This window comes from Numida meleagris, chromosome 3 (genome assembly GCF_002078875.1).
Source record: "Numida meleagris isolate 19003 breed g44 Domestic line chromosome 3, NumMel1.0, whole genome shotgun sequence".
Lineage (NCBI taxonomy): Eukaryota > Metazoa > Chordata > Aves > Galliformes > Numididae > Numida > Numida meleagris.
Window position 1 is genome coordinate 102,262,539 of NC_034411.1, and position 23,655 is coordinate 102,286,193.

At 41.5% G+C, this 23,655-nt stretch overlaps 2 protein-coding genes across 18 annotated transcripts in view; both read right to left on the reverse strand.

Moving 5' to 3' along the window:
* Positions 1-16,239, reverse strand: part of TTC32 (tetratricopeptide repeat domain 32) — a 124,203-nt gene extending 107,964 nt beyond the window's left edge. For all 17 annotated transcript variants that reach the window (XM_021389690.1, XM_021389688.1, XM_021389691.1 and 14 more), the window contains exons 1-5: positions 15,966-16,239; positions 15,719-15,879; positions 14,841-15,091; positions 10,387-10,581; positions 9,833-9,990 (exon numbers count right to left, since the gene is read on the reverse strand). In XM_021389690.1, the coding sequence (XP_021245365.1) occupies positions 14,964-15,091; positions 15,719-15,879; positions 15,966-16,090 (414 nt within the window). In that variant the 5' untranslated portion in view covers positions 16,091-16,239 and the 3' untranslated portion in view covers positions 9,833-9,990; positions 10,387-10,581; positions 14,841-14,963. The remainder of the gene's footprint in view (positions 1-9,832; positions 9,991-10,386; positions 10,582-14,840; positions 15,092-15,718; positions 15,880-15,965) is intronic.
* WDR35 (WD repeat domain 35) overlaps positions 16,270-23,655 on the reverse strand; it is a 34,990-nt gene continuing 27,604 nt past the window's right edge. Inside the window, exons 21-27 of the mRNA XM_021389672.1 lie at positions 23,051-23,183; positions 22,213-22,323; positions 20,959-21,123; positions 19,914-20,048; positions 18,984-19,140; positions 18,014-18,254; positions 16,270-16,987 (exon numbers count right to left, since the gene is read on the reverse strand). Of these exons, the coding sequence (XP_021245347.1) occupies positions 16,840-16,987; positions 18,014-18,254; positions 18,984-19,140; positions 19,914-20,048; positions 20,959-21,123; positions 22,213-22,323; positions 23,051-23,183 (1,090 nt within the window). The 3' untranslated portion in view covers positions 16,270-16,839. The remainder of the gene's footprint in view (positions 16,988-18,013; positions 18,255-18,983; positions 19,141-19,913; positions 20,049-20,958; positions 21,124-22,212; positions 22,324-23,050; positions 23,184-23,655) is intronic.

Here is a 23,655-nt window from a genome sequence, read left to right on the forward strand (position 1 = left end):
TATCATATCAAGCACATTTCTTGCCTGAGTGGACTAGCTGTGTCCTAGTAATAAAACAGATGCTACAACATCACAGCTTTGTATAAGATTCTGGTAGACTTTGATCTGATGCAGCTCATCTCTCTCTTGCAGACTCAGAATGTTGCATACCAGGTATGGCAACTGATGTTTGTTTCTCCATCAGGGAGAAAGAGAATAATGGTAAGCGATGCAGCAAAACTGGGCTACAGCTTCAATAACACACTGTCCCGAGTGTACCTCCGTGCTCCCTACCACAGCAATGAGTCTGAAATCAACGTGGTGAGTTGCTGCTCTTACTTGGACACAAAACTGTGCCCTTCCACTGCCTCCCTAGCACATCAGTTCGTCTTTTTTCCTGCATCCCAACAGGTCAGTGGTGTAGATATGAACATGATCACTTCCACTTCCATGTATAGGCAGCGGTGGTTGCTTTTGCTGATTGACATGACGGTCTCCTGTCCTCTTGGTAAGGTTTTCTTCCTTGCTCACCAAAAATAGCTGCCTAAGGAGCTAGTAAGAAACAGTCTCTCCGTTGCCCTGTGACCTGCTTTGTAAAAGAAGAGGTTTACAAGCTGCCCTCTGAACAGCATGAGCTAAGAGCCCATGGCCTCAGTCCCGGACAAACATGTTCGTTCCCTGCTGTGACACATTACTTGTGTTCCTGGTGCAGTTTTGGCCCTTACTCTGGTTTCTCAGACTCCCAAGTCAGAGCTGGAGACAAATAAAATTGCTGCAGAAGGGCCAGGGAGCATTCCCTGTTCTAACCTCAGTGCCTTTGGCTCTTCACTGTCACGTAACTCTATCCATGGGTGCAGCTCTCTGTCCTTGGGACTCACCAAGTCCTTTTATGTGGAGATGTAAAACTAGCCTGGCTTTCTGCAGAACAGGAGTAGCCGCACCTTCTGTCTCTCAGATCAATCTGAACAATTAATTTGATCAATTAATGAAGAAGAGGGATATCTTAAATTGTCACAACCTGGAAGCCAATATTTTTAGGAAAGAACTCCAAGCAAGTGGCTCTGTGTCCCATTCCTTTGCCAGTAAGGCAAAACTCTGGGACCAAAAAGAAAACAGAACAGATAAGGGGGAGCATGATTGTCAGTAATTAATAAATTAGTTGCTCATTTGAATCTGGTAACTGAAGTCTACTATGAGTGCCAGGGTTCCGGTGACAGAACAGCCATCGGTTGGTAATATCCTACAAGGTATTTTATTAGTGAAAGCTGTAGAGGTGCTCTGGTGGAAAGGAGTCAGGGAAAACAACCGCTGCAGAGGGAAGGCTCACTAGTAACTCCAATTGCCCGGCCTTCTAGGACTGTCTATCTAACTCAACAGATGGTACCAGTTTCACTGATACTACACTAACATGGACTGTGCCAAGTGTTATCCCCACATTGGTGCTTCAAGAATCCACCTTTTTGTCTAAAACCATTTTAATGGGTGTCGATGGCCAACATATAGTAAACCCAGTCAAGAACAACTACTTACTGGAGCACAACAAGACACACATTGGAATAACTATCCCTATTGGAGCAGAAGGAGGAAAACTAAAGGTTAGTACGAACCTGTCACAGACTAACACATTTTAGATGGATAATGCACCATGGGAAAACATTTCCAAACAGTGTTCCAAAAAGTGATTGCTGTTTAAAATTCTCAGATACAAGAAATACCAGAAGACCCAGATACTCCCTCTCTGAGTCTCAAAAGCCCTTTCTCAGAAGTCTCTCTGATTAAAAAGCATGGTAGATGCAAGAGACTGTCTTTTCCTGATAATCTCTTTGCTAATAAATTAGAAGAGGTTCCTGGGCACTCAGTTCAATCATCTACATTATTACATTAAGACCTGGTCCTGCTATACTTCTGGCCAGCATGAGTTAACATGGAACAGGATTTACTGCCAGACGTAGTTTGGGCTCAGCCACCTGCTTTTGACATAGATTATACTATGTCCATCTATAGTTTACAGGCACAGAGGCAAAGACCAAAGAAATGTTAAAAGCAAAATGGAGCTGGCAGAATTTTCACAAGACTCTTTACTAGCAAAGTTATGGAGATGACAGTGGTGTGACTTTGACTTATCCTCCTCAAAAGTTAACTTTTTGGTGTATCAGTGGGTACTTAATCACCATGTGCACAGTAGCACCAGACACACTTAGTCTGAAGAACTGCTAGAAGTGCTGATAAACTTCCCAAGCGAAATGCGACAGAATGAGAGACATGACTGATTGCCCAGTGACTGCTAAAAAAGAAAATACATGTAAATACTAAACTTATTTACTAAATTTACTGAGGATGTGCCAATCCCAATGCCTCCTTACCAAGAATCACAGCAGCATGTGAACCAGACATGGATCTGACAAACGGGCCAGGCAAAGAAACAAACAAGATCCCAAAATAGCAAAATCCATCCCAAACTTCCCTAGAATACTATTTTCTCTTTCTAGCATAAGAATTTTAACCTTATTCAGTCATTCCTTGATAGAGCCTTTGAGTATTAAGGCCTAATCACAACTTTTACCTCCTAGAGTTCTGTATCTGGCGGCGTATATGGAATCATTTACAGTATTGACTTGTTCTTGGAGCACACGTGGACAGATGCAGACTGGCAAACCACTAAGTATACTGTCATCAAATCCATCACTACACCTTTCATGCCACAAATACCAACCGTTATCAACAGTAAGTCATTCTTCTCATTGACTTTCCCAGTCTCATCCTTTTGCTGCAATATATGTTGCTCCATTTCACCTTTGCCACGCATTTACATTCACCAGAATGTTCTCAACTCCCACTTCCAATTTGCTAGCCAAAGTCAAGACTCAAGGTATTATAAAATAAAACAAACTTTTAGCATGAATAAGTGTACCATTCATCACCTGACTTTATGAAATGAAATGAAGATTTTAAGTTGCTGATTAAGAACATTTCTGTCACTCTAACCACCAGATTTTTTCCAAGAATAAAGATGTTTCCAAGAATAAAGATCTAGAATAAAGATGTTGCACTATGCAGTTATCACAATGAGGGGAAGAGCTGTCTGAGGACAGTGTCCATTAATGGCATTTCAACCCCAAACCAGCTTGCATTTGTTATCTGAAAAATACTGAAATCATTGTGCAAAACAGTGGTGCAGAAATGTTTGTGTTTTTTTTAATGATATTTTCCAATGCACTAAGGCACTAGACATCTTTTAGAGCTATTTGGATAACCGATACTTAAAGGAAATAAATTAAAAAAGAGCCTCTTAGTATACATTATCATAGTTTTTTTATGGCTGAACTAAATTCTAGATTCCACAGCCGGAAAGTCATCGCATGTCACAGTGCACCTCTAGAAAGTTACCGAACCCGCTTTCTACGAGGTTGTATGTATTTGTTGTTAATCTCTCGCAGCTTGAAGCAATTCTCATGTACTCAGTGTATTTCAGATCTGACTAGAATACAAACAGTCATTAATCAGAGCCATTAAAGAGATGACTGTTGGCTAAGTTTCCTGGAACATGAATGGGAGGCCACCCCAACTGTCTTAGTTACTTGATCCACATCAGCAGTAATTTGATGTTCTCTCCCTCTAGATACTCTGCCAGAGGAAAAGATATTTAATGTTGCATTTGGACACTTTCTTCCTGATGTCTCTCTGGTGGCAATAACAATAGGAAATGTGCCATTTACCCTCAGAGAAGCACAGCACCGTGGGTATAAGATTTATGAAACTCCTTTTTCAAATGGAACAAAAGAATTTATCTTGGAAGTCTCTTTTGATGATCCATACGTTCTAAAGGAGGTAAGATACAGTAGATCTCTGCTGAGTGGAGGCGAGGGCAGTCCTTTTGCTGAACAAATGCGTGGCTCTTACTAATCAGTAACCATTCCTTTATCATAAAGGTGTCAATGATCCTGAACTCACCTGAATTGAGATTAGAGGTCTGCATGTTGCTCTTCCTAGACCTCTGGGAGAAACGCAGCATCAAGTGTGGCTAGATAGTATGAAATATGACTTCCTTTAGTGTCTGTCAGCACAGCTAATTTCCAAGCACAATGCTGAGCAGGAAGAGGTTTGTCAAATCTCTGTTAAATGCTGTCCCTTGAAACAGAAGTGCCTTGGAAAAATAAATCAATTACTGCAATCCTGCAAACCAGCCATTCCCAACATCCAGTAACTCCTGAACCTGCTGTTTATGCAGAGCCGTTTGCCTGTTGGCACAGGGCAAGCAGCACACGGATAGGTACAGGCTGACTCAGGTTATTCTAAATGTAATTTTGTTCAGCTTCAGACCATTTGTAGTCTAAATATTTGTAAAAAGTATAAACTTGCAGGGGGAATTCAGCCTCTCATTTTAGTGAGAGGACGCTAAGCTGCACCTCTACCACCTTTTAGACCAAATCACACAGGGCTGCAGCGCTATTTTCTGTTACAAGGAACAACATTGTGAACACACAGGATCTGGACTTGCGCAAATAATTTCAGACTGCAGTCAAACCACAGTTAAATTGCATTAAGGAGCAAAGGAAGCCAAAACATTTCAGCAAAGCTAAGTACTTCTTTCAGGTTGAACAGCAGGTTTAGCTTCGGGGACACTTTCACTGAAATAAATGAGAATACTGAGAAACTTCTCATAGCATCTCCTTCTATCTTCCGTCTTACCGATAAATCATTCTTCTGGGATTCAACCACAGTAAAGACACAGGTTTGGACCCAGACCTCCCTCTTTAAGCTCTTTCACTAGCAGGCTTCTGCCTCCATTTTCTGAGCAACGCTACATTCTCCATATTTATGTTTGGCCAACAGAGCTGTTGAATCCAGTCCAGATTTCTGAATAGTTTTAGGCCAACTGAAGCGACGTTTTTGGAGAAAAGCTATTTGTTAGGAAGAAGAGAGTGCTAGAATGATTATTTAGTGCTGCTCAGGATATGCACCTCTGTCTGTGCTGGAAGCCATTGCTACCGCAGCCTTACTTATACTTCTCTCTCTTTCAGTACGTGAATAGAAATGAAACAAAATACACCCTCCTTGTTAACTACACTATAAGCGTGGGTCCAGAGATGATACTCTATTATCATTCTGCAGAGGTGGAATGTGTGATTGCTGATATCGGTAAGTTTTGCCACAATATTAAATGGTTTGCATCAACAGCACAGATCAGATTTTCATTGTACTCAGAACGGAGTTAGTCTGAGGATGAGAGCTTTTGGGAAAACCCCACCCTTCAATAGCTCATTATTGGTAAGGAGGCCAACTTGCTGCTTTTCTGATGGCAGCTCTTCTGCATACTGGCAAGACAATCTGCCCTCGAGACACTGAGAGCTATAAAAACCAGTGTGTAAAAGCAGCTGGCTAGCAAACTCAGTGAACAAGATGCCTCATAACTTGAACATACATCTACTGGCAAAACTTTCAGACATTGCTACGAGTTTCAGTTTGTCCTCATGTGCAATTCTGCCTCTGCATCCAGGACAAAACTCAAATGACTCAAAAAAAATTGCCGTGAACTCCAAAGACAGCATTTCTATAAGGAGAAAATCATCTGCTAAGAGCTGTATTTAGCAGCTTATTCAAACAGCCAGGAGGTCCAGTTGGTATTTTTTCAAACTTCTTAGATCTTGGATGCCCCAAATGTGACAGAGTCTCTTCACTGTCCTGTTCTATCTTCGAAGTAGCTCTGGGCTCAACCCAAAGAAGGCTGACCAAAAAAATGAATTTACATACATAGCTTATCTTGCATTACTGAATCAGGGAGCAATCCTGGCAGCAAGCTGGCAGGTCAGGGCTAAAGTACGAGGACTCCTGATCCTGCTGACTGTGAGCTGTACATCCACAACACAGCCAACAGACTATAGGTAATGCAAGTACATGCATGCACTGCTGCAGTGCCAGTGCAAAATTTACCTATGATGGAGATTTGTGCCTGAGGCAAACCCTCATTCACTGCTAACTCTTTATCCCACCTCCTCCCACAGAAATACCAGAAGCAGTTGGTTACTGCGATGAAGAAAACCTCTATCTTGCCATTCCTGGTTTTGGCCTGCACCAGTACTGGAACCTGTATCTTGGTACCAAGCTTCTGAACCGGCACACTGCACACACAAATGGATACCTCACAGCTACCAACGCAACCCATCTGATCCTGCAAATACCTCTGTTTGCTGTGGGAGTCATCTATGAGGTATGTGAACTGTGTAACAGCCTTCTTTAAAGCACATACGACTGTTTGCCCATACAGGTACAGTCACACTGTCAGTCTGTAGTGCCGCAGTATTACAGGTATTGGAAAACCTGTGGAGGGAATGATTCTAAGCCAGTGCAAGGAGGACAAGAGCTATCAACACAGACTCTTCTGGTAATGCCACGTGTTAAGTGATCTGCAGTGCTAGGTTCTCGCTAAAAGATATGCACCAAGCATTCAGAACAGACTCCTCAGCATTTTTAGTAAGATGAGGCAAAACGTCCCATCTGCGCCAAGCCAGAAACTGTATTTCAACATAGCTGTGATGTTCCTTTTAAAGGAACATTTTGTAGAAATGTTAAAAATGATGTGGTAGTAAATATCTGGAGTATTCTACAATAATCAGCCAAAATTTATCTCTCTCTGACAGTGACAAATTAATTCATAACAGAAAACTCCTGCCTCCATGCTGCATCAGGCTTGACTTGTCACATTGACATAACTCTCATGACTTTTTGGTATTCAAATGGCACGCACTAAAAAGCAGAATTTTGGACATACTGATCACATGTCTTAACAGGAGATCTCTTCCATCCCCTCCTTCACAGGAAGTGTCCTTCCAGAAAATTAAAGCAAGGTTTGATGTTGCCCTAAGGAAAGTGAAAACCATGGAGATCTTACAGACATTCTCCGTTAGCTGCAATTTTAATTCCCCGGCATTTATATGTAAGTTGTAAAAATGATCAGTCAGCAAAGAGGTCTGTACTGCTTCCCTTGAGTTTATAACCAACAGATTTTCTCAGTATGCTACCCAGATGGTACTGTAATTATATCCGCCCAAATGAAGACAGTTCCTGGCATTGATATGAGTCGAACCCAACTAAGGGATAGCTCATGCAAACCTAAAGAGTATAACAAAGGACATGCCTTCTTCAAGTTCCATGTCACCACCTGTGGCACTTCGGTAAGGGTAAGTCCATGGCCAGAGCAAATAATCTGCTCCAAGTCTCTGTCTCTCCTGCATTTTCTCTTTCGTTGCCTTGCCCCAGAACCTGAGAAGATTCAGTTTTTAATGAGCTTCCTATACGCACAGTTTGAAGGTGATCACATTGTATATGAAAATGAAATCTCTTACGAGAAAGAGACTCTTCCAGGACAGAGCCAGCCAACAATCACAAGAGATCCAGACTACAGGTAGGACAGCAACTGTTCACTGACAACACACTTTGGTGGTAGAAAGACAACACCTAAATAATCCTTTCTCCTATTACAGATTAACAGTCTTGTGCTACTATCGAGCAAAAGAGACGGTGATGCTAGGTGCCTTCATTAGCGAGCCTTCCGCATCACATCCCTCTGGCTCCAGTGCAATAGTGCCAAGGTCAAATTCTGCAGGTAGGCAATTACCTTCCTACATTTTGGAATTGCTGTGACTTTTTCACTTGTAATCTGTCTTCTACTAAAGAAACTCACCAACATTTCCTTTTCTGCAGTACACAGAAGGATAAGACAAGCCTTGAATGTAGTTTCAAGAGTGTCCAAAAGTAAGTCTCCTTCAAAGAAAATCAGAAAAATTCCAAATACGCTTTGATCTAAAGTTTTAACCAACAACAAAATCCCTCAATGTTTTCTCAAGATGAATCTTTCGTGGACTTCTATGAGCCCAATGTGGCAATACTCAAGCAACCCAAGGAGTCTGTGTTTCTTGAGGTGGAGCTAAAAGATGAGAGTCCTGACACTGAGTTATACCTGGATAACTGTTGGGTGTCAGGGTCTCTACACTTCAACAGCACCCCAAGGTGGAACATCACTGTGGATGGGCAAGTAGTTACTGAATGACCTATGTTCAACAGAGGAACCTTGATTTCTTCTAGATCTTTTGATCTGTTCTCTTAAATAGGTGTGAGATTAATGGCAGTGAGTATGTTGCAGAGTTCTGCTCAGTAGCTGCTAGCACTAGAGTGAGACACCCTCCTCATTTCAAAAGGCTGGCACTAAGGACCCTGACACATCGACTGGAACAGGTAAGATTAAGTGAAAGGCTCATCCACCATTCATGGACCCAATCCCGAGTACTTCTTAAGACCAATTAAAAACCCAGCCAATTTAAACACCTCACAGAGTTAAGACCTAGCCAGCGTCCAGCCCAAGTAGCCTGATGGGTGTGCAGCTTTAATTAAGTTCTCTTCTCAAATCCCCTCTGCAACACAATTCCAGTGACTTGAAATTGGACTGGTGGAGTAAACGAAGAAGTTTGGTATGTAAATGTGATTTTTATATGGTGTTCTGAAGTTTTTATAGGGACATATTCATAGCACTTCAACCGAAAATGTCTAGAACAGAAAACTCAAATCTTTGTACCATAACATCCAACAAGAAGTTGAGCTCGATCGTCTCTCATCTGCCCAGCCAGTCAGACATCTCTTCAGAAGCCAGCCCAGTAGGCAGGGAAGCAAACACATGTGTGTCTGGCCTTACATTTTGGAGGATCTGTTTTCCTTCAACATTGTAAGAAGAGCAAAGAAATCCCAGGACAGTCACCTGGGAGTGCTTTGTTCCTCGGGCACCCAGTTGAGTCTATTCTAGCTCAACAAGTCATGGCAGTACCGCTGTCTAGGCAGCTTAAGCACATGATTTTTTGACTTGGCCTTTCGTGAGCTGTTCAACTTGTGAACTTGCTAGAAATGAACATGATGCAATTCTGGCATGTGCTACTTCCTAAACGGGCAGCTGCATCTAGCGCAAGATTGAGTTTCTGTCTAGCTTTGATACTCAGCCCCACTGCGGCTCGTGAGGCTTTCACTTCTCCTGTCTCAGCCTCTCAGTTACCAAACTGCCTGAGGGCTTCTTTGACACCAAATTTGAAATTCAAAGCAGGTTCAGCTAGAAGGTGTCATATGCAAGTGTTCAGACAAACCTGAGTCTAATCAGCTTAACTTCTGCAAAAGGCGAACAAAACGCAAAACAATGCTCGGCAGGAGGGATCTGACATGGACCAAACGGTTCTCCTTCTTCTCAGGTGTACGTGCACTGTTCAGTCGCAGTCTGCTCTGCTGCCAACACACTGCCTGGCATTCCCTGCAGAGGACAGTGCAGCTCAAGCACAGAGAGGAACAGTAAGTGCTCAGGTTAAAAAGATCCATTGCAAAGCACTCCTGCCCTGATGATTTTAAGGGGTTTAGGACTCTTGATTTTGGCAACTGAAATGTCTTAAATGTGGAGTCTGTAACATTACCTTTAGCTCACAGTTTAATACATTAGAACTGAAGTACAGCATTTATATGTTCTTGAAAAGATACACAAATGTGTTTCGTTCTCTGCCTTTCCAGGTCACCATTCAGCCCACCTCCAGGGTTATGTTCTTGCCGGACCAGTCTGGATTGTTGAACCAGACCTAAGATGAAGCGTGTAAACTGAATTTGGTAAGAACACTTGGCCCTGTGTACTCACCTCGACAGGTCACCATGTTTTGTGTCACACAAGATACATACCCTGCCTTATGAGACCTTAGTTTCTGGGACGCTGTCTCCATCTTTGCTCTGGTATCTTTTCAAAAGCATTTGGGATGAGAACTAGAGAATAGGCAGGGTATGTGGTCTCCTGGTCTAAGCTTGAACCCATAAGAGAGGGAAGGAGGAGAGCTACCTGCCAAGTGAAACACAGGTGGTACGGCTGTAGAGAAGGTGCCAGCAGTGGAGCAGAGTATGCTGGAGTCAGGCTGTAGAAAGCAGTTTTGGAAACCTGGAAGATGCTATTTCAGCAGGTTTTCAACTGGACTGTCTTCAGCAGTCATCAAGATTCAACTGAAAGAAAATGGAGTCAAAATTTTAGATACGAAGAGTAACAAAACATTATCATAGTGTCCAAATCCCCCCAAAGCATTAGGGCACACCCCATAGCTTCGTCTGTCTTTGGAAGACCAGAGCTATTCACCAAGTGCTCCAGCTTCACTCATCACTTTGCTGTGCGTCTTCAACAGCACCCAAAGGCTCTGCTGTGCTGGCTACTCTCTAAATGTGCATCCAGACACTGAAGCTACCTCTGTCAGTGATTACAAAACTATCTTGCCTGAAGTGAAAAGTTCAGACTGCGGGACTCAGGACAGCTCTACAACACTGGAAAGCGCTAAGGTCTGCCAACAGGATTAGCAAATGGTGTAACCTGTTGTCTCTCTGAAGTGACTACAAAAGAAAACTTACTAGAAAATAACCCAAAGCTTCAAAATAACACTTCTTGCTTCTTCCAGCTGTCGAAATATGGACTTGCAGATCACGAAAATTATTCTTCCAGCTGCTGAAATATGGATTTGCAGATAACTAAATTTATTCCAATCCTGATTATGGCTGCTTCTTGAAGTGACTGCCAATTCCTCCATGCGAACGTAAAGTGAAAATCTGAAAAGTCAAATAAAAACACATACAAACTAATGTAAGCACAGAACATCTCTTTGCTAGCTTGCAACAGCAACCATCTGGTGTACTACCATTGGCTCCAAAGAGTCAGGCAATCTGCTACTTACGGCTTCTTCCATGTGCAACACAATGTCACACTAGTTCTTTTTTCATTATAATATTGCATTGATCTGAGCTTCTTGGAAACTTGTTAGCTCCCTGCTTTCGTCTCCCATAACTCTACAAAATGAGGGAGGACAGATGCTCTAACATCACTGAAATGAACAACTCACCTGATTATTTTTTTCTCTGCACGCAAAAAAAACCATTTTTTTAAGAGCATAAGAAGTTAGAAGGGTTATTTTCCAGAGATCAAGGACAAAACAGATATATATAATCACCTGTACCTCATTCTCAGGATGTGCCTACACTAACTGAAGGTGGGACTGCAGCACAACTCTGTGTTCAACAGCAGTGAAAATGGGGCAATGGCACCAATGCCAATTCAGGCTAACAGCACACACGAGTGCATGAGTGCAGTGTCCAGTGGGTTTGCACAGCTCATGCAGCCTGTGTCTGGATCACACGCACTGATCAGTGCATAGATGTGGATGCTTCCCTCCAGCAGCAGCCCAGCAGATGCGTTCCTCTCCGCTGTACATGCACTGCGCTCTGCTGTCCAGAGCTAGCACTGCAGAGCCCAGCCAGCCTACCAAACATTTTCCAAGGCAACACAGTCCCCATTTTTGGTGCTCACAGTAACAAATTCATCACTTTATCTTCACCTAAAAAGCATTTTGAAATCAGTAAACCAGGGCTGAAGGTTAAATACCGATGAGCGAACGTGAGCTCTGCTTTTCCCCATCCTCAAGGGACACTGTCTGGTTCCACGCAGATGAGCATCAGGTCCCCTGAGGTTCACTCACTATGCACCTTGCAGAGATCTCAGGAAAACGTGTGGAATAAACCAGATCATTCCCTTTTGCCCTGGGAGGCCAGGAAGGTGTCCAGCAGTCTTCCCTACTTGTGCACCCAGACGGCAGGGAGATAATTCTCTCCCTAGCAGGCTGGGAGGGGACAGAAGGAGGTGAGGTGCATCTACATTCCCATTTCCACAACCATTCTGAGATCCAACAGAGAAATTCCACACCTTGCTTACCTCCTCCTAGTTTGGTTGCTCTTCTTGGCATAAAAACTTTTTAATGCTCAGTCACAAGCAAGCTGGGTTTATGCACTCAGTTTAGATTTAAGTGCATCTTTCCCACACTGTGCTTTAGTCAAGCAACCAGCCCTTCCAACACACACGAAAGCTACAGAGCCAGCCACTACCTCAGACCTACATCAGTCCACTAACACACAAGAAGTGCCCTTCTTCTACCAGTGGTTTTAAGTTCCGAATGTTGTTTTTGCCTTTTTGAACCTCTGCCTTTCTGATATGGGCCAGCACTGCTGCGCAGCTGAGTCCAGCTGGCACGAAGGCATTCATTCTGCCCTATTTCAATAGCACAACTTTCACTCCAACTTCACTTTTTACCTAGGTTACCTAGTAAATGGGACAGTGCGTAGCACAGCCCTCAGTTTTAACTGATTTTCAGCTATTTAATGTTGGCTTCCTTCTGCTGTCCCTACATGGAAAAAGAATTACTTTTTACCCCTCATGACCTAGCCCTTCCCCCTCAACAAGCCACCACTTTCCTGTCAGAATGACCCTCCTTGTTCTCCGTGCTGCACTTCACATGCTAACTGTAGATGAAACACTTCTCAGACTGTTCCATGCCCTGGTTTGGCCTGCTAGCCTGGCCTTTTGTCATCTTTTCCTACCTTGCTGCAAAAGCACAGAAAGGCCTTTGCAACACAGAATGGGCAAGCTTTGTGACTCCTCCTGCGTCTCACCAGAAGGAAAAACAGGGTACTAGGAAAAAGCACAGGATGATGTTATTCTTTGCCACATCGTCTGAATAAGTAAGATCTTGGAGGCTGTTGATTGTTTTCCTTCAGTACCTGGAACATTCTGTAATGCATCAGGGAAATCAAGTCATTTTTTTTAACCTTAGAGATAGGGCAGCATCGGCTGAGAACACTGCCACTTGTTGCCAAATTAATCCCAGCTATGGGGAACAAACCACACGGTGGGACTGCCAGTGAAGGCTACGTGAAGGAAAGAATCAACGGCTTTTGGAGAGTAGGTTTATAGGTAGGAAACCTTGGGAAAGCAGCTGTGAATTATTCATGTCTGAAACATTTCTGGCCAGTGCAAAAAGCCAGGCAGTGCACATCAGCAGCAGCCACCTGTTGGACTCTATGGTACCACGCCGTGGTGAACATTCTGCAAAGGGTGATGACAGCCAGGACTGACCCAGATGCTCTACAGAGATTTGCATTCTCAAGCACAGACAACCCCTAAAGCCTTGTGAAAGCATAAAGCCACCATACCTCTGTGTTGCAGCGCATCCAAAGTAAACAGCCCGGGCTTCTTTCACAAGCTGAAGTTAGTCTGAATTTCTTATGGAACACTATATAAAGAGTTTTACTGCTCTCCGTTAGACTTTTAATTCTTAAAAAGATTACGAACAGGAAACCTTGCATGACAAGGAGAGTTAATGAACATGTCCACAATCTTTTTGATACATTTTCAACAGTCTGAGTGACAGAGCACCACACAGCACTACGGAGTAACCTTTCAAAGTGAAACTTCAGAGGTCACACTCAACTGTTCATATAATCTTACACACTTTGATGACAAGTACAGCCTTAGCTCACCTTCTCACCATCAAACAAGAGCTACTAAGATTTCTGTTTTGGAGACTGGGGTAGCATGAAAAATACAAATCCTCGTGTGTTATTTTGGACACAGAGCATACAACAGCAGCAGCAGAGCATGTGCTTAGTATAGCCAGAGAAGTCCAAAATTCATCTCCATAAAACCGAGTCACAAACTCCTAGAGGCACTTTTCTAACTGTAAACAGTTAAATTATGCTATCATGCATCATATTTACTTAATTTGTTCATTCCAGCTGTTGCAGTAACTCATCCCAAACCTGAAAGCAATATTCTTATGACTGCTGAGGAACCACAGAAAGAAGGCAAAGAAGTTCAGAGACTGACATCTGCTCTCATAACTTATCCAAATGTTTCCACCACTAACTATGCAGGCTTCAGGATCATCCACATCACCACAGGAAGGAGAATCATCATTAGGATCATGTGTTAAATATATAAATATTCCTCTAATGCCAATTGGGGCAATCCAAGATTCATTCTTAAGACCTTTATACTTTTATTTCCATGTTCCTTATAGATAATTCATCTATATAATGCTATGATTTCTAGACTTCAGCAATCATCCTTCCTATTGCATAATAAAAGAAGCCACCTGGACATTCACAGCTAGTTGAATCAGACAGCCTTCACGTTATGTATTCTGAGCAATTTACCTTTTCAGTAAAAAAGGAGAGACACAAATAACTCTACTGCATTCTTTACCATAAGGTTTTCAAAGATAATATGATAAAAAGTACATAAGCACTACTATTAATTCAGTTAATAATCTCTGACTCTCCAATATTTTTACAATGGGATTAAAAACACAGGTAAGCTCTGTTCCTATCTGCTTAGGAGGCATAAAAGTAGCTCTAGGAGCAAATGAACTTATAAAGGACTGAATTCTTAGACCACACTCCTCATGCAAGGTACAGTTCTTGTCTCCTAAAAAGGTTTTCAATTTTTCTTAATACCCACTCTGAAGCCTTTAGCTTAAATCAAACAGCTGTCATATAGACAAACATTAAGACCTTCATTATTATCACTGTACTTGTCACAAATGCCAGTCTTAACTATTTAAATGTTTTATTTAGTTTGCTTAAAACATCTAAGGTTGCCCAGAAATGTTGTGGATGGCCCCAGCCCTAAAGTCAGGTCAGTGGGGCCTTGGGCAACCTAACCTAGTGGGCAGCAAACCCTGCCCACTTCACAGCGTTGGAACTGGATCATCTTTAAAGGCCCCTTCCAACCCATACCATCCTATGACTTTTCTCCATGAAGGATATTTAAAAGAATATGTGAAAAAAATCAGAAACAAGGCTTTAATAAGAGAACCAAGTAATTTGATAGCTGCTGTTGACCTTCCAATAGCTTTATATCTAGTGCTTCTGAAAAAAATGACAAGTGACGCACAGAGATCTAAAATTACGCTTTTCCAAAACACAAACAATATCCAAAAATAGTTTATTTTAAAATTGTAATACATTTTTAGCTTATTTACCCAAGAATGACGTTTCTCCAGTAGAGCATAGCAAATGTAAATAAATGATCTTGTGTTTCATCCGTCAATGACAAAAATCTCGTAAGTGTTCAGTAAAACATGTTCACACCATTCGCTGCGTTTTCAATAACCTCGCTTTTGTTTTTCTTCTTTGTCAAGGATAGCCTGTTTTAGACTTAACGCAGCATCTTCAAACTGAGGGTTCAACTCTAAAACTTTCCTGAAATCTTTCATGGCCTCATCAAAGCATCCTGCCCAAAGGAAAAAAAAAAAAAAGTTATAAAACAGAAGGGCTCCTAATCATAGAATCACTAAGGTTGGAAAAGAGCTCTAAGATCACCAAGTCTAACCCACATCCCCCCACATCTCTGGAACACCTCCAGGGATAGGTGACTCCACCACCTTTCTAGGCAGGCTGCGCCAGTGCATCCTCACTACTTTCGGAAAAGAAATGTTTCCTAATACCTGACCTGTAACTCCCCTGGTTCAACTTGAGGCCATTCCCTCTGGTCTCGTTACTGTTACCTGGGAGAAGAGGCCGATCCCCACCTGGCTACAATCTCCTTTCAGGGAGTTACAGAGGGCAATAAGGTCTCCTCCGAGCCTCCTCCATTCTCAATAATCCCTATTCCCAGCTGCTCCCCCATCAGACTCGGGTTCCAGGCCGTGTATTTTTCCTGTGTTTTCCTGACTCATCAGTCACCAGGTTCCCGCAGGTGGAGCTCTGCAGCCCGGGCTGTCTCTCTGACAGCACAACGCCCTCCCCCCGCCATCTCCGGCTCGGAGCAGGGTCAAGGGCCGCGGCCGGGCCGCCCTGCCCGCCTGGGGTCACGCTGCCCCGGGTCACTCGTGGAGGCGGTGCGGGTGGGAGGCCGTACCCAGCCGGTAGAGCACCAGGCCCCTGTTGTAGTAGGGCACCTCGAAGGCGGGCTGGCTCTCGATGGCGGCCGTGTAGTCCTCCACGGCGGCGTCAAAGTCCACGCGGAGGTATTTGATCTGCCCGCGGTTGTTGAGGGCGATGGCGAGATCGTGGCCGGCTCTGCGCGGGGACAGAGCGGGCGTCAGAGCCCTTAGGACGGGTAGTCCCCGCACCACCCCCCCGCGCCGTGCCGCGCCGCGCCGTACCTCGCGCCCCCCGCGATGAAGCGGCTGTAGAGCTCCTCCGCCGCCGCGAACTGCCGCGCCGCGAACTGCGCGTGCGCCGCCGCCAGCAGCTCGGCCGTGCCGCCCGCCGCCGCCTCGCGCTGCATGGCGGGCTTCCCGCGCGGCGCTGTGTGGAGACTTCCGGGATGGCGGAAGGGACGGGCACCCGCGAGAGCGTGGCCGGCGTTGCCCGCCGTGCCGCTGCGTGTGTGGAGCCGAGCCGCTGCTGTAGTGGCTGGTGCGGCCCTCGGGGCGAGCTCTGACGGACGGAGAAGAGCCTCGTGTGTCAGAATAGAAAAATATTTAATAAAGTTATTCTACACATAAAGCCGCGTTTGTTTTTTTGTGTCATAAGACGGACAGCTCAGTGTGGACTACAGCCTCTCGTATAACGAAGATGAGTCAGCTCTTGAAACAGCAGACTTGACACTAAATAGTAGTGTTGCTCTAGGAAAACGCTAGTAGAAAAATGTATATAATGCTACCACAATTATTTCAATTCAGGAATTGCGTCCTTCAAGAAATGGCAAGCTTGACAAAATCCAGTCATTTCCTATGGAACTGTGATAATGAAAAGGAGCTCACTCAAATGTATTAAAACCTACATTCACTTTGCATGGTTCAGAAATTAGGCTCAGTTCACAACTGGAAAAGAATGCCGTGACCTTTAGCCTTTCTTACAGAGGAAAAAAGGTTGTTTTTCTTTTTTTGAAATGTTTCTGTAACAGTGTGTCTACCTGTGACAATGCAGAACTGGTGCTGTAGGTTAGAATGTCATACATACAAAAATAACCATTTTAGAAAGTCCTTTTCTGAGATGCAACAGATTGGAGGATACACAGTCCTCTATCCTCCGCTACGCTGAGCAGTGGCACAGGGGACAGAAGTTGTAATTGCTTCTTTCTTTGGCTTTCATACAATGCTTACACACACTGCACATCCAGAATCGATACTCCAGGATAGGGTCTCCTGTTGCAACACATACAGGAAGCTTCCCCTCTCCGCTGTTTAAGAAAAGTAATAAAAAATAAGAAACATGGTTTTAAAACAGTAAAAAAAAAAAAAATCCTACTTGTATAAATTTGTAAAACTGCATAAATACCTTTAACTATATCCTAACTGTGTGAATACAGATACTTAAAAAAGTGGTGATGTTCACCTGTAAAATACTGCTTCTCTATTCAGGTACGTGCTTCTTCCTTATTAGAAGCTATTACATCACGTAACTGTGTGTGGGTAGCAGAGCCAAGTATGTAAATCTTCACACAACACAATGCACACCCCCAGAACCATACAGCCAACAAGTTAGGACCAGCTGATCCAATGACTTAAGAGAAAAGCAGTGAAGGCTATATAAAAGTAAGGTCCAATTAACACCTGCAATACTACTGCATTTATTCCTCTGAAGAATCAACATAAAAGCTATTACTGAGATTCTGACAAGTTAAAATCCTACTCACTAAAAATAAAATTGATTCTCAAGCAATTTCCATACTCATACATTCCATGCTTTTAGCAGGAAACAGATGTCAATGACAGCATGTGGGGTACAGTCACTCTGCAGAATTACCTCTTAAACGTGCCCTTCATATCCCGATTCTTTAACTTGCAGTACTCATCTCACACCATACAGATGTAGGTAACTCACAAAATGCTGTAGACATTATACTGGTTAAACATTCACTCGGTCATATGTGCATCGCACCACAATGGTGATGCAAACACAGTAACATGACTACCTTAATGACACTTGATACCTTAGTAAAGGTACTAAAACTTTTGTGCTCCGTCCATGTGTATTTCAAATTACGATGCTATATCCTTCTGACCAATTCCTTGAACACCAACAATCTCAATTCTCTCAAATGAAGTAATTTTTTATTACCCTTTTTATGAACTGGCTAACACCTGCCTCATTCTTGCACAAAATTTGGTTTGAGCAAAAACTGCTCAAATGCTTACAGACCACAGCAGAAAAAAAAAAAAAAAGCAGGCTAACATTTTTATAGTATCATACATGTATAACCCACCTCTCGAGAACATCATCCAGATCAGTTTTTTTGTTATTCTTCGGACTATGTCTTGTGAATATCTCTAGAGCAAGATCTTCATACTGTTGCCTTTGCTCCTGGCTAAGAGTTTCCAAGGATTCTAGTTTAACAAAGGCTTTTGAACAAATATCAAATGCTCTGTTTGCACATGCACAGACAGCCAAAAGAGAATAGATTTCAACTGCAGGGATAATGTCTTCATAATCTCGCAAATGAAGAGCTAAGAAATGAGAAAAAAAAAATGCAAGGACGTCATTACATATCTCCTGAGAAATGCAAGCTTCTGTATGAAACAGTCACTATGGATTAGTATTTAGATTAGTATTAGTCCTGCAAATAATTTCATTGGACAACATAAACCAAAGTCTTTTCACTGACATCATTATAAAGCATGCATGCATGATTCAACGTATTTCAAAAAATAAACAGAAACAAAGGAAAACCAAGCAGATTTGAATGGCAACTGAAAGAGTCTTGTTGTGATTGACACACTTTCCCCCCTCAAACACACTAAAAAAAATAATTTAAAAAAAAAAAAACATGCTACAGATATTTGAAATGGACCTCCATGACGTGGAGAAGGTGGGGAACACTATTTATTTCTCTGACTCCTACAGATACTTATTTAAGAAGCTGTCTACAAGGATGTCCAACATGAATTTCAAGAAAAAGCTTGGGCAGAAAGAAAACAGTCAACAGAACGTATAAAGAGACTGTCCAATTTAAGCAGGTAGTATTTGGGAAGTTACATTTCCATTGTATCCAAAAGAATACTTTCCAAGTATCTTGACCGCAGCCAGATTCAGCTACAGTTTATTACATGGCTCTGTTTTAAATTCCATTGATCTAGCAACAACAGAAAAATACATTGAGTATAAATGAAAGTATGTGCTGTGCAGGCCTGTAAAATTAGAGCGGTTTCTTTACATGCTTAAAAATGAAATCCTACCTGTTTTAAGTGCTGCATCTACAGAACCTTTATAGAGCTGTCTTTGTGCGAGTATGAAAAAATGGTAAGCCTCCGCTCCTCGCCAAGCATTGTCTGCAAAGCGATTAGTTGAAGAAAGAACATCTTCTTCCAGCAAACCCGCCAAAGCTGAAGCAGTCTGAAAACAAAGCAGTATCACAAGCAATTTTTTATACAGAAAACAGATACTGCGGAAAATGGTGATACATGAAAAGAATTTTTCTGTATTTGGTGATTACACCGACTGTTTGTGTTAACTAGAAAAACTATAAATACATGGACCTAAAATGAATGTTGTTAGGCATTTTATACAGTGCATAAGCAGAACATATGGTGCAGATGTGTGTAAATATATTCTGTGCATATCTGCAGACTAGTACATACTTTGGATTAATACTGCATTTCAACACCAGATCTCTTAAAACTTTGTTTAAACTCTTTCATTTGTGCATACAAAGATGAAAGTACAAGCATTAAAAAAAAAAAAAAAACATCCATTTGCTTCCCTCATAGCTGGAGTAGTCTCCCTGATAAATTAAAGCCAACTTAATCTAATCACAAAATCTCACTTTGGGATTGATAGTTACTCCTAAATGTCAGTAAAGTGAGATTCTCAAAGAAAAAAAAAAAATCTGCGTTTCTTTGTATGATTTCTGTTGTTACACGGAAAATGTCCAGGAGAACACATTAACCTCAGGCAGAAAAATATCTATTGGTACAAATGGTTTAAATGTTTTTAAACAGTATATTAAATGGTATGTTTTCATGGTAGATTTGCTTTAAAGAAAGAAATGAAATCTTTGTTCTAGAAAGAAAGGGTGCTATTTATTTCACGTTAAGGTACTTTTATTTATTCTGACTAGGGAGCGTGTACAAGTAAACGTATAGAACTCAAAAAGGAAAAGACTCTACCTCTGAGCCTTTAACTTTTCCTCTTTGTGCATTTTGCATTTGCTCATGGCACTGTTCCATAAGTAAAGCTGATAATACATAAAGCTTTTTAACTCGCAGAGGCTTTGTTCTTTTCTTTGCCTCTTCATCTGCAATCTGAAAAAAACAACATGAAGGAATTTATTGTAGAGAGATATATATAAGAAAACAATTCTCTTGGACAGTTACACACTTGTACAAACCTCAGAAATTATGCCAAAAACAATTTTGCATTTGAATGTAATAAATTAGACTGCAAACAGAACTATAAATGGATGTCTAAGTGAAGAATGCACATCATTCTTTACTTATTTAGCTAACAACTATATGAAGCCAGATATTCAGAAAGAATAAATCAGTGTAACCATTATGTCTGCTGACAATAAACAAATAAAAAATATCAGATTTTTGAACAGTGTATGTTAAGAAATACATTGCTTTCAGTAAGAAGAATGCATTTTGAAAGTAACATACATACACAAAAATATGTATTCACTATAAAAATTGTGCATCACTCTTACAGATTTTATAAGCTATGTACATAAATCTCTGCAGCTAAACCAAACATAGGAAAAATCTGCATCTGGAAAGCACAAAGGCATTTTTTAATTGAAGAAAGAATTACCAACATTTAACTGGTACTTCACAACATTATTCTTCTTAAAAATAAAGAAATAAAACCAGCATAAAACAATGTCGACACTGCATCCAGGCTGGCTTGCTGCACTCCTTTAAGTAGGCAAGGACCTTTCCTGAGGTGCAGTTCATCTCATTCTGAAGAGATGGTCTCCAGTCAGATGGCTTGTGTTCTGAAATTCTCTTCATCGCTGGTTAAGAGAACATCTCTATCTTAAAGAATTACCCTGGATATCTTATGCTTTGGAAATGGATTCATCCTGGCAGTTCCTGTATAATGATACGTTCCTGTACATTTTTAACAAGATAACCCCAAGAAAATAAACACGGCATGGAAATAACTCTAGTCCAAAGCCTCAGTTATCTGACACAAAAATAAAATCCACGATACCTTGAACATGAGCTTAGCAGCTTCAAAGAAATAATTGGCTTTACGATAGAGTTCTATTGCATCAAGGATTTTATTCTTTTCCAATAAATGAGTTGCATATCTTGCTAACAAGGATCCAATCTCTTTCATATTGTGATTTTTAGCCAGCTCCACAGCTTTATTCCACTAGAAATGAAAGCAAACATAAAGATCAACCTAAATTTTTCAATACACTCTGAGAACAAGCTTTCTATGAATAATCTGCAACAACTGTGTACAATGCTTCATTACTATTTAGAATGACTCTACTGTGCAATTCAAGTAGAATTCAAGAGAACAGTATCATTGCCAACCATGTGACGCAGCAGACCTGTGAAACAAATGCTGGACCTTGGTCCAAAATCACACAGAAAGCAGTTGCTTCTGCTTTGATGAAAGCTTTACAAAGCCACTTCACTGCTGCTCGTAGTTGGATATGCGGATTTTAACACGATATTACTGAAACCAAGACTCTCAAATCCATGTCTAAAAGAGTATGTCAGCCCATGAGCTCAAGGCATAAACAAACTTCACTTATCTTCTACACGCCTCATTTTTGTCCATGAATTTTCCTGTCTTCAACAGTTTGGCTACTGTGTTTGCCCAGAGTTTGGCAGTGCTAAGGAGTCTGGCTTAATCTCATATCCAATAGCCCTTCAGATCCATAAGGTAGGAAACTGTACACGTAACACCAGCGTTAACCAGCCCTGACCTCCACATATGTTTCCTCACTGCCATCCTCAGTTTCTCTCATTTGTGATGACACAAGCATGTGTGCAGGTAAGTCACACTAGAGAACAGCTCTATCTGTGAACATGCCGATAGTTTCTCAGACCAGCTCTTTTCCAGCTACATCCTCGTGCAGCCACAAGTACACTTGCATCTGCACAACAAAGAAGAAGGGATACGGAAGCTCTGTACCTCACCCCCGACTGCATCGGGAGGTGGCACTGACCTGAACTGAGCTATAGCCTAGCCCTACAAAGGCCACAAGGCCACATATTGCTGTATGCTGAGCACGCTTACCACAGAGTAGCACTGCTGTAAGGGTATACAGCACTATTCCTTCGATGGCCTAGCACTCATTTCAAATAACTGGCTTACGAATCAGAGTATGAATTTTCCACAAGTCATGAAGAATCATGTGATGCTTAACAAAGATTCAAATGGGCAGCAGGATAAAAATCTGAACTGTTAATGGGTATTGCTAAAGCACATCATCTACTGTTGTCCCACCTGGTTAAGATGTACACAGGTATCTACTGCATCCTTTGGCCGATTACATTTCAGAAAGGCTGAAACAGCTTGCTCACACATCCCCACTCTTACAAACATATAAGCTATATCCTGAAAAAAAGCAACAGTACCACATTAATTTCATTTCCATATTTTTACTACATTGCATAAAAACTACAACACTATTATCTTTTTGTTTAGCTTAGTTCCAAACTTTGGATAAGAAAGTTGTTTGTTGCATGGATTCTGTGAAGACAACATGCGTAGCTGTAAGTCTTCCAACTAAAAATGACATTAAATTAGCACGTTCTACATTTTTCAAGCATTGTGGAGTAATCAATCATATTATAGCTTTAAAACAGCCATTGCACAGCAGGTCATGAACTTCCTTTCAGCAGAGTATCTCCAATATTAATTCCATGTTAGCATTCCTACCAGAGTCACCATGTCAGAAATTAAACCAGGAAGAATTTGAGGGGAAAAAAAATAGTGTAGCTTAGATGACAAAATGAAAACTTAAACATCCAGCCACAAGGAGTGAATTCTTAGTGAAGCATAGCTATTTTAGAGACAAATGCCAGTGAATTGTAACTTAGTAATGTGACCACAGAGCCTGATGACTAATCAGATCTATCTGTGGAAGTGGCCAATAATGGAAAGAATGATGGAGAATGAAAACAACAGTAATATTCCAGATCAGTACCAAAGTAGAATCATCATTATGCTTAAGTAAGTCATATATACTGCATTCCTCGTTTTTCTCCTTCCCAAGATGAGATACTTTAATTAAATAGTTGAGCATAAGACAACGAAAAAAAAAAATGTACTTCTTGCTTACAGGGAGTAATTTATTATTCTCTGGAAGCGAGTTAGCCAGATTCTCTAGTCCTTGGTAGTCCTCTAGCATGTAGTAACATTCAGCTAAACGTTCCTGGTTTCGTCCTTGTACATAATACTGTACAGCATTTAACCTAATAAAACATAAATGTGGTACAATCAGACATATAGACACAAGTCAAACTTCAAACTGGGTAAGCCTTTTGTGTCTGTAAATTTAAAGTGACCTTTTAAATAGGTAACTTTGTTCAAGAGCTTTTGCAACTAAAATTTCACTCATTTTCTAAAATGCACCAAATGTTTCACTTTTCGGAGATCACTATGTTGAAGTAGCAGTAAGATTCATTTTCTGACTAGCATGAGGTTATGATGCCAGTGAAGCTTAAAATCGTATTCCCACATCTGGACAGATTATGGCTGATCGTCACAGCAACTTAGAACAAAACTGAAAATTGAGCACCTCTGTACTTTAAAATGTGAGCACAAAGATCTCCAAGAACACCCCCTTACGTTGCCTAAATCATCTAGAAATAAACTTACAGAATCTACTCAAAAGTTTATAACTAATAATCTGGGACAAAGTCTCTGTGGTAGTATATTTTGTAT